This window comes from Pundamilia nyererei, unplaced genomic scaffold, assembly GCF_000239375.1.
Source record: "Pundamilia nyererei isolate P.nyererei 1_Seehausen unplaced genomic scaffold, PunNye1.0 scaffold00014, whole genome shotgun sequence".
NCBI lineage: Eukaryota > Metazoa > Chordata > Actinopteri > Cichliformes > Cichlidae > Pundamilia > Pundamilia nyererei.
Window position 1 is genome coordinate 6,441,118 of NW_005187415.1, and position 12,357 is coordinate 6,453,474.

Sequence of the window (12,357 nt, forward strand, 5' to 3'; positions counted from 1 at the left end):
TTCTTCTCATTTCTCCTCCCCTTCACCTCTCTCTTCTCCGTACTTTCCTCATCTCCTCTCTCCTCCCCTTCTTTCCCTCCTCCCTCTCTTCAGGCTGTGTAAAGTTCAGCTGGGGTTCGGAGCGTTTGGCCTTCAAGCCTGGCGGCAGGAGGACGCGCTTTCTGAGTACGCCCTGCTTGGCTCTTTGTGTGTAACGCTCTATTTCTTTGCTCTTCTCTTTTATCTTTACTTACTTTTGTTTAATTTTTCCCCCCCATATATCCGTCGAGTCACAGTCATCCTCTCCTGTGGGTTTTCTTCTTTGGTGGAGGAAGACCCGCTCCTTCTGATATCATCAGTGCTCTGCAGAAATCTGTTAAATTTACAAAAAAAAAACCACGCAAAGTCAGTTGAGTAGACATGAACATCAAACTTTGTGGTTTCAGAAGTTGAAACCTGAGTATTTTAGTTAAACAGACAAGCAGAAACAACGTTTTTACCTTAAAAAAGGTTGTAGGTGCATAAAAAAGTAAACAATATAAGATCTTACTGCAGGACGCAAAATGTTCAGACAGTGATAGTTCTTCACACCCAGATCTTGCGGCAGTCATCTTTACATACTATTTCTTCATTTGTAATCTTGTTTCTTTCTTTGTCTTCCTTGCCAAAAATGTTATTTTTTTAACTTCCTTGCGCCCTTTTGGCTACAGGAAATAAGAATCTTTTTACTATAATAAGGTCAAAATGAAGTGAAGGCCCTGAAATGATCAAAAGAGACACTGAGTTAGTGACACTGAGGCTTTTTTCATTTTTAAACAAGCCCATGTCTCTAATCAAAAATCAGGTACTGTGGCTCTGGGTCATAAAAATCTAAAAATCCAATGAATTAGAAATTGACAGCATTAGCAGGGAACTAAGTTTCATTAGACGGCTCCTGGTCAAAGCCCTTATCAGTCCTGCTTGATTGATGACAATATGTTGCAGATTAATACCGCAGAAATCAATTTTAGAGCTACTTCTAGCTTCTACTGCCGCTGCTCCGTCGCAAATACAGCAGAAGAGCCGATTGACCAAACATATCTATGCTGTTGCGATAAAGTTTGCTGCATGATAGCAGTTGGTTAGTTTTTCCGAGAATTTAGGAGGAAAAACTTAAGGATGACGGCTTCATTTGAATTTGACCCTTTAAAGTCAAGTGTATCATATTTGATACATGTTTACAAGTTTTTGTCAGTTTTTGAGTCTTCTAGATCATCAGTGTGATGATGTAGAAATAAACTGCACGATTAACTTTGAAGGATGATGTAGCAAATATGATACGAATTAAAACTCATAATTTATACATCGTTTAATTCCCTCACAAAGTTCACTAAACACTTCATTTTCACAAAGTTTGAATTTTCTGGCGATTATTTCGTGATTCGGGCTTTAAAGGGAAAGCTAGTGAATATAGCAGCTAAACATGGATTTTACAAGCAGCTGGAGAATCCTGTACATTTATACTTAACCCTGTAACTAACGTTCTTTGTGACGTTATTCAAGCTCAAATAAGCTTCTATCCTAACAATAATCATTACAAACATTCTCCCTCTGATCGATTTCATCTTCGGTTCTAATAAATTAGAGACAGATGAGGCCGTTTTGTTTGTCTGCTGGTATTAATTTCAAATCCTGACTGCTTCCATTTCTAACCCTTATTTCCAAATAGCGAAGGACGGACATGTTGATTATTTTAGCTTTTCTTTCATGCGTTTTGAATTTTTTTAAATAAGCAGTTTGTTTTTACATCAATTAAGCACACTTCAAAGCTTTGATTTCTATTTTACTCTTAATAAAGTGTTTCTATTAAACCTTAATCTGTAATGCTCAAATGTTTTGTGCTTAAGGGACGTTTCTGAATGCTTCTGAACCCTCTGCAGCTCAAACCCTGTCTCTCCCTTCCTTCTTTCCTTTCCTCACTCGGTGTCCTCACCGCCCGCTCAGCCGTCCCCATGTCGCTGCATCAGCAGGAGTGGAGAGAGGCATACCTGGGTCTTAGTGGACTCGAGTTATTCTTGTTCCTTAACATAGGTTTAAAAAGTCTAGAATTGGATTCAAATTCTTGCTTATAATCAGGGTGTGATTTTATGCGTCCCTCTCATTTTTATCGCTGCACTTTGAAACAGTCTGCAGCACAAACTTCAGTCTAATGGGGAGCTGATTTCACTTTCAGTGCTTGCAGTCTTTTCAAGTAGAAATTTCACTGCATGGGGCGGGCTTTTCATTGAGCCAAAAAGCACCGCATGTTCGTTCATCTTGTTGAACTGCAGCTATGCATGGGGCCGCTGTCTGAGACATCCTGCAGACGTTACTCACATGCGGTGGTGCAGCTGCTATGATAGGCTGACAGAAAGTAGTAGGTGCACTCCTGTGTAAAAAGAGCCGCTCTAACTCAGTCATTAAAGCAGGCTGTTGTCTAAGTTTGAGACGTAGGATTGTACTGCAGCAGAATATTTATTCAGCCTAACAATTCTTTAGACTGACAGTAATCTTTTAGCTTATTTCATATTAAATAGTGACGTTGATGCACAGATAGATTTGAGTCTTGCTTGTATCATTAGGATTGATTGGATTGTGACTGAAAGCACAAACGTGATGCTGAGAATTTTGCACATTAATTTAAAACCAGAATCCTTTTTTTGCACAAATCCCACCCTGTTTATAGAAAGTCTGAAAATCAAAGTCGATTACAATATTTGACCCAGGTGTGGTAAGGCCCTGTGAGCTGCAGAGAGTATCAGAATCACATGTGAAACCAGGTTTTGGTTTGCCCATAAGCATCTTAAAGCCACAGTACACATTTATGGCAAATCTGAAATTTGATATTGTTATTAAATTGAAAGTAAAGCAATGTCAAGAGCTTTGGTTAAATAATATGTTCACCTCTGGGCTAAAAGTAACTGTCGACTGCATATCTGCAGAAAATTGTCTGTGTATCTTACCATTGTCAGAAAATGCTTTACTCATTTGTGTGGTTGTACATTAAATAATAATAATAATAATAATAATCAGGGGCAAAGTCTCCTCCACTATTTGCTTTGTGTTTCTGGGGACATGTTACATTGTGTGACAGGTTTTTAAGATGTTCCTGGGCAGCTCAACACCAAAGTCTTGTTTGTTTCAAGGTCACATTATTATGCTTATACCTGTCACAATGTGCATTGTGTTTGGTTGTTGTGTGTTGTGGGCGGGGCTTAACTCTGACTCTCTCCCGATCCCTCCAATTGTTGTCTTCCGGCGCACAGGGAAGATGGTGAAAAAAGTCTGCCCCTGCAACCAGCTCTGTAGTAACTATCTCTCTTTTTGGTCTTTCCTCCCTCCCTCCATCCATACCAACTCCTCCATCCTTGCACTTGCTCTCCCACGCTTCCTCCCGCCTTCTGACGCCCTGTCGGTTACAGCTCCGACCCTCTGCCAGATTTGAGATCCGTTAACTTCAGTTATTTCAGCTAAGACGAGCTTTGCAGTTTCGATGATGGCGTTTCAGGGAAAGTCCAGTTTGAGGGCTGAAATAACTGAAGTGTGTAGCCTTAACAGATCTAAACTGACAGCGCATGCACCTGCAAGCTCTCCCTCTCTCTCACACACACATAAAATGTGCCAAACACTAACACATACAAGCTGCCCCTCCCGTTCCTCTCAGCCTTCACCATGGCTTTTGGCTTGGACTACATAGACCAGAATCCCATGCTGCTGCAGTCGTTCATGACTCAGCGTCTCCTCATTCTTATTTTCCTCCATTTTGTTTAGCATGACATGACAGTTTATTTCTATTTATTGATTGATTTATTTTTGTCAGACCAACTGTAGAATCCTTGACAATCCTTGCATATTCTGCCTGTTCTCATTTAATATCTGATATGAACAAATCATGTCAATATTTAACGCCCATGCTCATTCTGCTGGCATGGCTTTGGGATGATCTTGTATGCAAAGGAAGTGCATCAGCTTAGTGTGATTATAAGGGTAATGTGCAGTTATGGGGATGTTTAAAACATAAGAAAACATGATCTATCTGCAGTATGTGTATATGCTTTACATATCTTTATGGTTTTCCTCGTAGCATTTATAAATGAATCTTTATCTTCTCTTCCACAGACCTAAATTATTTATAAAAATTGCATATTTACAAAAGATAAACCTGTATTCTCAAAGACTTGTCTGCAGTATAAGGGATCCAGAATTAAGGGACTTGAAACTGTTGTTTGAAGCAGAAGAGTGTGCAGCGTCTTGTAGCAAAGAGCTTATTTCACAGGCCAGTTTTTGGTGGTTTCCTGTTGGATTGATAGACCAGCCCTGTCATTACCCCGTCATTGAGCACGGTATGGGGAACACAGATGCCAAAAAGCCAGCCTGCAGTGTGTGCTTTTTTTTGGAGTTTAGTCTGCATTAAGTTTGGTAGTGGGTGAAAAAAAAACACATAATACTTCCTGATACAGAGGTTGAGCACCATCTAGTGTCTGGGAAATGTATTCAGAGTTAAGAGGTGCACCGGGTCACTGCAGGGGCATTTTGAATGCTCTACAGGCTGTCCAGTGTGATCTGATTCCTTGTTATAAATAAGATATATATACTATAAAGGGTTCAGCATTTATCCTAACTGCCAAAGTGCCCTTCCTCTGCTATCATAAGTTGTCTCTTATTCCTGTTTATCATCATGATCTCCATCATTAAAACTAAACAATGCAGTTCTGTGACCATGTCCACATGCTCAGCTGCCCTAAACCTCCTGACCTGACCAACCTCTGTCTGCCCTTTGTGGTTAAGACAGAGCCGCCTGCCGCCAATCACAATCATCCAGATAACATCAGCTTTGCCTCACCTTTTAAACATTATCTCACACTATTTGCTCTTTTCCCTCCTCCCTTGTGTCTGTCTTGACTCTCAGGGACGAATAGCACCAATGCAGTGAGCGGTTCAGGTGGTTTGGGTCAAAGCCAGGGGGGTTCTCAGTGTCTGGCCCCCAACATGCCAGCCCCACACCAGAGGAAAGGAACCTTCACCGATGACCTTCATAAACTGGTGGACAACTGGGCCAGAGATGCCATGAACCTCTCACAGGTTTAGTGCTGTTTTTGAATGTATATTTTAAAACATAGCAAGAGTTTTCATATCAAAGAAAAATATATTTTATCAGTGACTCAGCAGGTCCCATAGTTAGTTCACTAGATATGAAGACAGAGAGGAAAGAGCTTAAACTCTGAAACCTCCTTTTTAGAAATGCAAATGTGTTTGATCTGTTGAAGAAACCCGATCCAAGGCCTTTTGGATGTATACAAAAAGTGTTAGCCATAACTTTGTGCCTTGCAGTGTTAATCTTAAGAGAAAGGTCATGAACATGACAAATATTTTTTCTGTTATCAGTGGACATGGAAGCAGTTTTTTGTGATTAATTATATATTACATCATTATGTTTGCACAGTAAATTAAATATTGAACTGTTTCAGGGTAAGAGGAGTGCCAAACAGCTGCAGCAGGCTCCGGTGCAGGGACACAGCTATGAGGTTAATATTAAAAAACACCACATCGCATCATTTCTGCACTAAACTCTTAGAAAAAACACAAAAAGCTGTTTGATCCCTGCCTGCTTTACTACATCCAGATTTCTGGATGATGTGCTATTGTATTCCCTTAACAACTGATCTTTTGGTGTTTAATTAAAATGCATTATTTTGCATCATGTGCCATTTAAAAACACAGTAAAATTTACAAGTTATTATATTACAATGTGATATTGATTTTTCAAATTGATACTTTTTACTTTTCAGACATGCAAATTCCCAAAAAAACGTTTTGGTTATTTAATTATTAAATTCCACCTGACATGAAGCGAATCTGCTGTGTTGGTGGTGCAGAGAATAACCCAGTTTGTTTAGCTAAGATAAATGTCGCATGGCTGTATTTTTGGGTTGTTTTTTTTAACTTACATTTTAAGCAGGCTTGGTTAATAATTAATTTTAACTCCTTTACCTAGCACAGGGAACTAGAATCAAATTATTTAAGAGAAAAATGCTTAATTTTGAATTTTGAGTGACGTTTCTCCTCCCCTGCAGGTTATCCAGTCAGCCAGTCTGGGCAGGAAGTACTCCGCTCCCAGCCAGCTGTGTCCCAGCAGCATAGGTGGTTCAGCCCACATCCCAACAAACTCCAGCACCGCTACCTCTCTGGCTGCCCGAAAGGGCTCTTTATGCCACCCTCCTGCCTCCTCCACTCCACCCCAACCCCAGCTTCCCCAGTTCATCCACTACACCCCAACTGCTGCCTATAGTGCACAATGGTCTGGTCCGGCTCACAGCCTGTCCACCCCACACCAAGCACCAACACAGCCTCTGCTGGTCAGTACCTCCCAACCCCTGGGCCCCTACCCCACGCCACAGGGACAGATTCCAGGCCAGGGGCCACTCCAAGCTTTCCATGTGACCAATACCCTGCAGAAATCAGTCAGTAACCCAGGAGGACCCAACTTGAGGACCACGTAGGGCTCAGAGTCGGGGCCGGTTTAAATCACGGCCTGAGAGGACTGGTGTGAAGTGGAGTGTTCATCGCTGGATTGACTAGAAAGTGTGATTGATTTTATTTCTTTTGTTGGGAGAGGGGGGGTTGAGACGGGGGTAGGCATGCGTGTGCATGAGAAGCCACTTCAGGCTGCACTTCAGAGAAAAGCAGTGCAGCCTTTCTGCTGTGGGCTTGTAGCAAAAGAAAAAGACTCAGAGTACAATGATAAAAGGCCAAAGAGGTTCTGACAGGGTGTGTGGGCTTGCTGTCAATAACTGTCTGCATGTTTGCTCTAATGGCTGGTTTACACTTGTTGGATTTCACGCTCTGACATGAGTTAACATATCTTTACATAATATGGGTTAGCGAGCCGTGCTTACTAGACAGACGACATTGCATCAGGCTCAGGAGGAGGAAGAATGTGGTAGCCAGCTTTTACAAAATCCAACTTGAGCCTTTGTGTCCGTGCAGTACCTTCTCATCAATTCCTGCTGGTACTGATTTTAAGGCCTCTGCTATCCATGTTTATCAGTCTCTGCTAGAAATCCCAACAAAAAAACTTGCAAATATGCATTTCTTCCATTGGGGGTGAGCATTGCTAGTCCTCACATTAACCGATATTGTTGCTTAGTGTTAGGAATCAAAATCATCAGTGTTTCTGGCAGCAGTTAGCATCCTTAAATCAAAGGATTACAGGAGGAGATGCAAATGGCAGCAGATAGAAGGGTGAGGTGAGAGCAGAAGACGAGTCCGCATAACTCTAATCGAATGTTTCAGGAAGTCGTTTGGAAGTTGGAGAGCCTTCCTAACCTTTAAAAGCACAAAGCGAGTCAAGATTAAATCAAATACATATCGAGACTAGATGTAGCCCAGCATCTCCGCCGTCTTCTTCTCCCCCTCCCCACCGCTCAGTGTGGCAAAGTATTCAAGCAGGTAGAGAGAGATGGAAGTGGGAAAGCCCTCCATCAGCTTCCTGTTTCAGCTCACTTCATGTCGATGGGGGTCCCAAACGGGCAGAACAGATGCTTCACGACTTCTTTCGTCCCTCTCTCTTCACCTCCCTGTTGCAATTTGAAGCAATAACAGCAGAAACCTTTTAGAAGAGGACAAAAAAAGCCCGAACACAAGAGAACTCAGTGTGTAAAAGTGACCTTGTTATCAAGATAATATCCATGTATAGTTCGTGTCTGTTTTTTCGAATGTCTGCTATGATGATTCCATTTTTTTGTGTGTGTGTCGTCGGGTTGGTTCCCTTGTTGCCCCCTGCCCCACCCACCTACCGCCACCCCAGCTAGCAATCTGACGCATACACATTCACACACCCACGCAACTCTTATGACATTCATATAAATACACAAAGCCGCATACAGTCATTCACAGACTCATGTAAATACACTCACGCATAGTTGGAGGTGTCAGCTGTCAGACTCATGGGCCGTGCCTCAGTTCTTAGTGTCATAATTAGGTCGTTTTCAATATCTGGGTTGAAATGCAATGTACATTATTGTCATAATTATTGTTGTTAATGATTGTTCTATTTAAAAAGAAACAAAAAACAAAACCGTGTTCTGTCAATGGACCTGTTATATGTGCACATCGCTGTATGATGTGGAGACACTGTGATTATTGTTGTTTGTTATTAGCAAATGTTGTTGGACAACATTAGTTTTAGGGTGAATTTAAAAACAACAAAAAAAGCATATTTAGAATAGTTTTTCGGGGTCCTTTCGCTTTCAATTCACAGCTTTCCACAAACGAATTTTTGGAGATCGGTAACCCCTCTCTCTCTTTCTCTTTTTTTCCAATAAGCGTCCTTCTGTCAGTTTACTGAGGACACACTTCCAAACCAATGCCTTACCAACAACTAATCAATCCGTTTTTTCAGGTCATCTCTATAAACTGGGTGAATTGAAAGCCGAAACTGACCTGAGTATAAAGACAAACCGGCGTGAACGGCAGGATAGTCGATATTTAGATAATAAAGTAAAGCTAGCTATTTTTTTTCTTAATACAGTACTTGTCTATCAGACACTTTAAATAGCCCTCCTCTTCCCTTTCTCCCCTGGTTTTGTTAGATGAATGTGAATGTATAAAAACCAATGGTGTCCATTTTTAATGTACTTGAAAAAAAAAAACCCTGTCTTTTATTTTCGCTTGTCTTCGCTCCCCCTGACCCCTCTAGAGCCTCTAGTGATGGCTGGAGGTATTAAACTAGTGCCTTGCTTCCTTCCTGTTGCTTCTCCATTGGAGGTTAAAGTGAGCACATTGGACAGAATGTGTGGAGGATATAAGGTTGTTGCTGTGAAGTTTAGCGGATGAGGCCTGCAGTGTATATGTGCGCGCACGTTTAGGCCGGCTTGTGATGATTCCTCCTGAGTGTATTTTCTGCAAAATGGGGAAATTTGGAGTGAAATGCTCTGCTGCCGTTTGAACGAAGGTTGAGATTGACGTCCAGAGACGGAGAAAGGCAACCGTTTGTTATCAGTGTTGTTTCTATTGCTGTATATTATTATTTTTTTCTTCAGTTTTAAGGAGGGAGTTTATTGAAGATTGTATTCGAAGCTTGGACCACTCTGTACTTTGACCCGAGTGCAGCATACTTGCGGGGAGAGCATGCCGTGGTACAGTGACATAATGTTCTTTTTAACGTGAGATCAGCTGATATTAAAGACTCGTTTTAACTTTCTGTCAGGATTTGAAACTCTGAGACCATCAGAGCTAACCAGGAATGTGATATAGGCCATGATGTCGCGCTCTACTGTCAGAATAATTTGGGTTTACTGAAATATTGTGAGAAGTGCAGGCTAATGGCCCTGTTTAGGTATGTCTGAAATCTGTTTATACTTGGCGTTAAAATGTATCTGGAGGGATCAGATCACATGTGGATGTGGCACTAAATATAAAAAGGACCACCAAGGCACACTGTGATAGGCTGAGGTAGTCTGCAGTGCATCAGGCCACTTCTTTTGAAGTGTAAATATCGTTGTGCCCTGATGCATTCCCCTCAAGGACTTCAGAGGAAAGCATGTCACCAGTGCAAGATGTACAGTATAGGTCCTTTTTCCTATTGTTCTGCCTCCTTTGCAAGTCACAAATGAATTATCTGTGTTTGTTTGCTAGCCTTTAACTATCTAGCAAAAGTCACATATACAGGAAGTAGCCAAGCAGTCAGCTGGACACTTTCAGACACGGTAAACAACAGCTGTAATCTTGTGATCCAGTCATGCATTAGATGCATTAGTCAAACCGAGTCTAAAGAAGGTTCGGTATATCTAAATAAGCAGCAACCTAACACTTGAAAATGCAACTTTAAAAAAATGCAGCCAAAAAAGTGTTTGGTGCATATAGATACTCTGTAACATCAACTTTTTCTGATACATTTTAAACTAGTTGGAAGTAACTAGCTGGAAGAAAGAAAGATAAAGAAAAACAAGGCAGTACTTTGTCAGGACCCATAAAAATTCTGCAAAAATATTAACGAGGCAGCACAGTTGTCAGCTGTCTTTACAGAAATTGAAAAACCAACAAATAAAAGTCAGCTTTAACGAGTTTTTGAGTGAAGGTATGACAGAGATGATGGCAGTCATGATGATTGATGGATTTAAGGGAGTACGTGCAAGGCCTCTGGCACCCTCTACTGTTTTTTTGTTTTGTTTTTTTAACCTGTAACACAAATTAAACATTTGGTACAAACTTCAAAGCTTTGCATCTTTCCATTGCTTTTTGCCAGATTGTGTGTAAGTTACTTTGTAAAGTTTGTGCAAAAGAGCATAGATCTTTTATCGTTATATTCCTAGAGAAAAATAACGCGACATTTTTTACTACTTGGCAAGTTTGGTTGAAGCTGTGAATAGTCATTGAGCCACTTTGCTTCTGAGTTCTCAATATAAGCATTCTGTCAGACCTTTAATGATGCCACAAACTCAGTGCCATTTGATTTTTTGTTTTTGTCAGTGGCGGAAAAAAAGTGGCGTAGTTACCTGCTTTAATTCACTGGAGCTGTGCCAGGTATCATCCTGGATCTGCACTTTGCAGCTGCAGATTTGAGGTTTGGTCATATTTTACTGTCTCTCTGTTACGCAATGATTACAATAAAAGGAATACCTGCTGCGCTGCAATGCCCTTGCATGCAGTATTAAAACTGTCACTTTAATAATATCAATATCAAACTGAGATTACAGTAGGTTTTGACGGCTATGCCCCTGCTGGAAGTGGGTGCAGTTATTGTGAAGTTTTGGAGTTGTCGTGGAGGAATTTTACTGTGAAAGGCTCGAAAGTTTTCCAGCACAGGCACTCTTATTGTGAAGTTTCCTCGAGTTAAAGTGGAAAAGTAGGATTGTGTGTTTCAGGAGAGGCGTGCACGGTGTAGCAATAGTTTGAACTCGCTTGCATTAGAATCAGTTTCCTGTTGATGTGTTTTCCAGTTTTCGCCTCTTCAGGACTCGCTTACCCTTTACGCTTTTCACTGTAGAAGTGCCCACATGTAAAAAAAAAAACAAACAAAAGAGAGAGAAAAACAACAATAAAAGAGATTCTGCCTTTCAGCACACACACACACACAAAGCCACAGTCACAGATACATGCAACTCCTCACTGTTTTATGTAGCTTGCTCCTGTGAAATGATGTGTTGAAAACAGCAACGGTTTCTGTGAGCGTTGCTGAAAATATGTCGATTTTGTTTCTTGTCTCTCTCCACTCTCACATTTTGTTTTTTTGAATTCTCACTGTGCCGTTTTACTGTCTCTACCAGCTCCTAATTTAATTCATTGCTTTCCTTTTTCTGTATCGTGGTTGACATTGTTCAAACATGGTCGGATTTTAAGTAAACAAATATGAAAGAATGAAAGAGAACAAAAAATAAATAAATACATGTAAGGAGTCATCGACAGCCTTTAATGGTATGTTTTGCACTAAGTATAGAGTGTTCAAGCTTCTTATTAAAAACAAAACTTTGCGCTTTGCGCTACAATACAATAAATTTGTTACTTTATTTGTAAAAACTTAATAAATAAAAGTTGTTTAAATGAATCTGAGTGGGGGTTTTGTGTATTATTTGGGTTGTTATGGCTTAAATAGTTTTTCTCTGCCGACTCAAACCTTTTAAGTCTGGATGAATCACTCCATTATAATTATACATTCAATAAGAATGTATTCTTAACCTTCCGCTGAGAGCATTTCTGGTGATGCTGCTACCTCTCATGTCCTGTCTCAGGTCTTTGCTGGACTTTTTTCCTATTTCTTAAGACATGACTTTCAGATACTTTTCATCTGAAGTATTTTTGTTTTTCTGGGGGGTTTTTTGGCCCCGCCACTTTTTCTTTTGTCCTCCCACTTGTCCAGTTTTTTAAGGCAACACAAGTTTTCGGCTAACAGCTCTTTGGGAATCACCTTGGTGGTGCAAAAATGCTATTTTTATTCCTGCCCAACTGCATTATCTTTGACATTTTTCACATATTCAACTAAAGAAACAGGAATGATGTGTTTTGCACATCTGTGCAACTACACAAAATGCTTAAGGATATAATTTACAATCGATTCTTTGCCAAGTTGTCTGATATGTTTAGAAACGGTACCGATTTAGGTTCTTTTTTTTTTAATGTTTGAGTGATTCATGGGTCGAGGAGTAAGGTGTAAAGAATGGACTAAAAATGAGTGAAAAGCAGACAAATGTCTTAAGAAAAACTTTGAAAGGCCTCAAGAAAACCTTGAGAACTATTGCTCAAAAGGACTTTGAAAATGCAAGAAAGTCTGACTCGTTGTAAGAAAATTACAAAGCAATGAGAGGTGGCTTAAAGAAAAGTAAGTGTGCCGATGTGGATGCTTGCAGCGACTGCTGTATAGAG

The 12,357-nt window shown here is 40.5% G+C and overlaps 1 protein-coding gene across 1 annotated transcript in view; it reads left to right on the forward strand.

Moving 5' to 3' along the window:
- Positions 1 to 11,542, forward strand: part of wnk1b (WNK lysine deficient protein kinase 1b) — a 94,211-nt gene extending 82,669 nt beyond the window's left edge. Inside the window, exons 34-38 of the mRNA XM_013908763.1 lie at positions 94 to 165; positions 3,264 to 3,305; positions 4,907 to 5,079; positions 5,466 to 5,522; positions 6,072 to 11,542. Coding sequence (XP_013764217.1) covers positions 94 to 165; positions 3,264 to 3,305; positions 4,907 to 5,079; positions 5,466 to 5,522; positions 6,072 to 6,497 — 770 coding nt within the window. The 3' untranslated portion in view covers positions 6,498 to 11,542. The remainder of the gene's footprint in view (positions 1 to 93; positions 166 to 3,263; positions 3,306 to 4,906; positions 5,080 to 5,465; positions 5,523 to 6,071) is intronic.
- Positions 11,543 to 12,357: the final 815 nt, after the last annotated feature.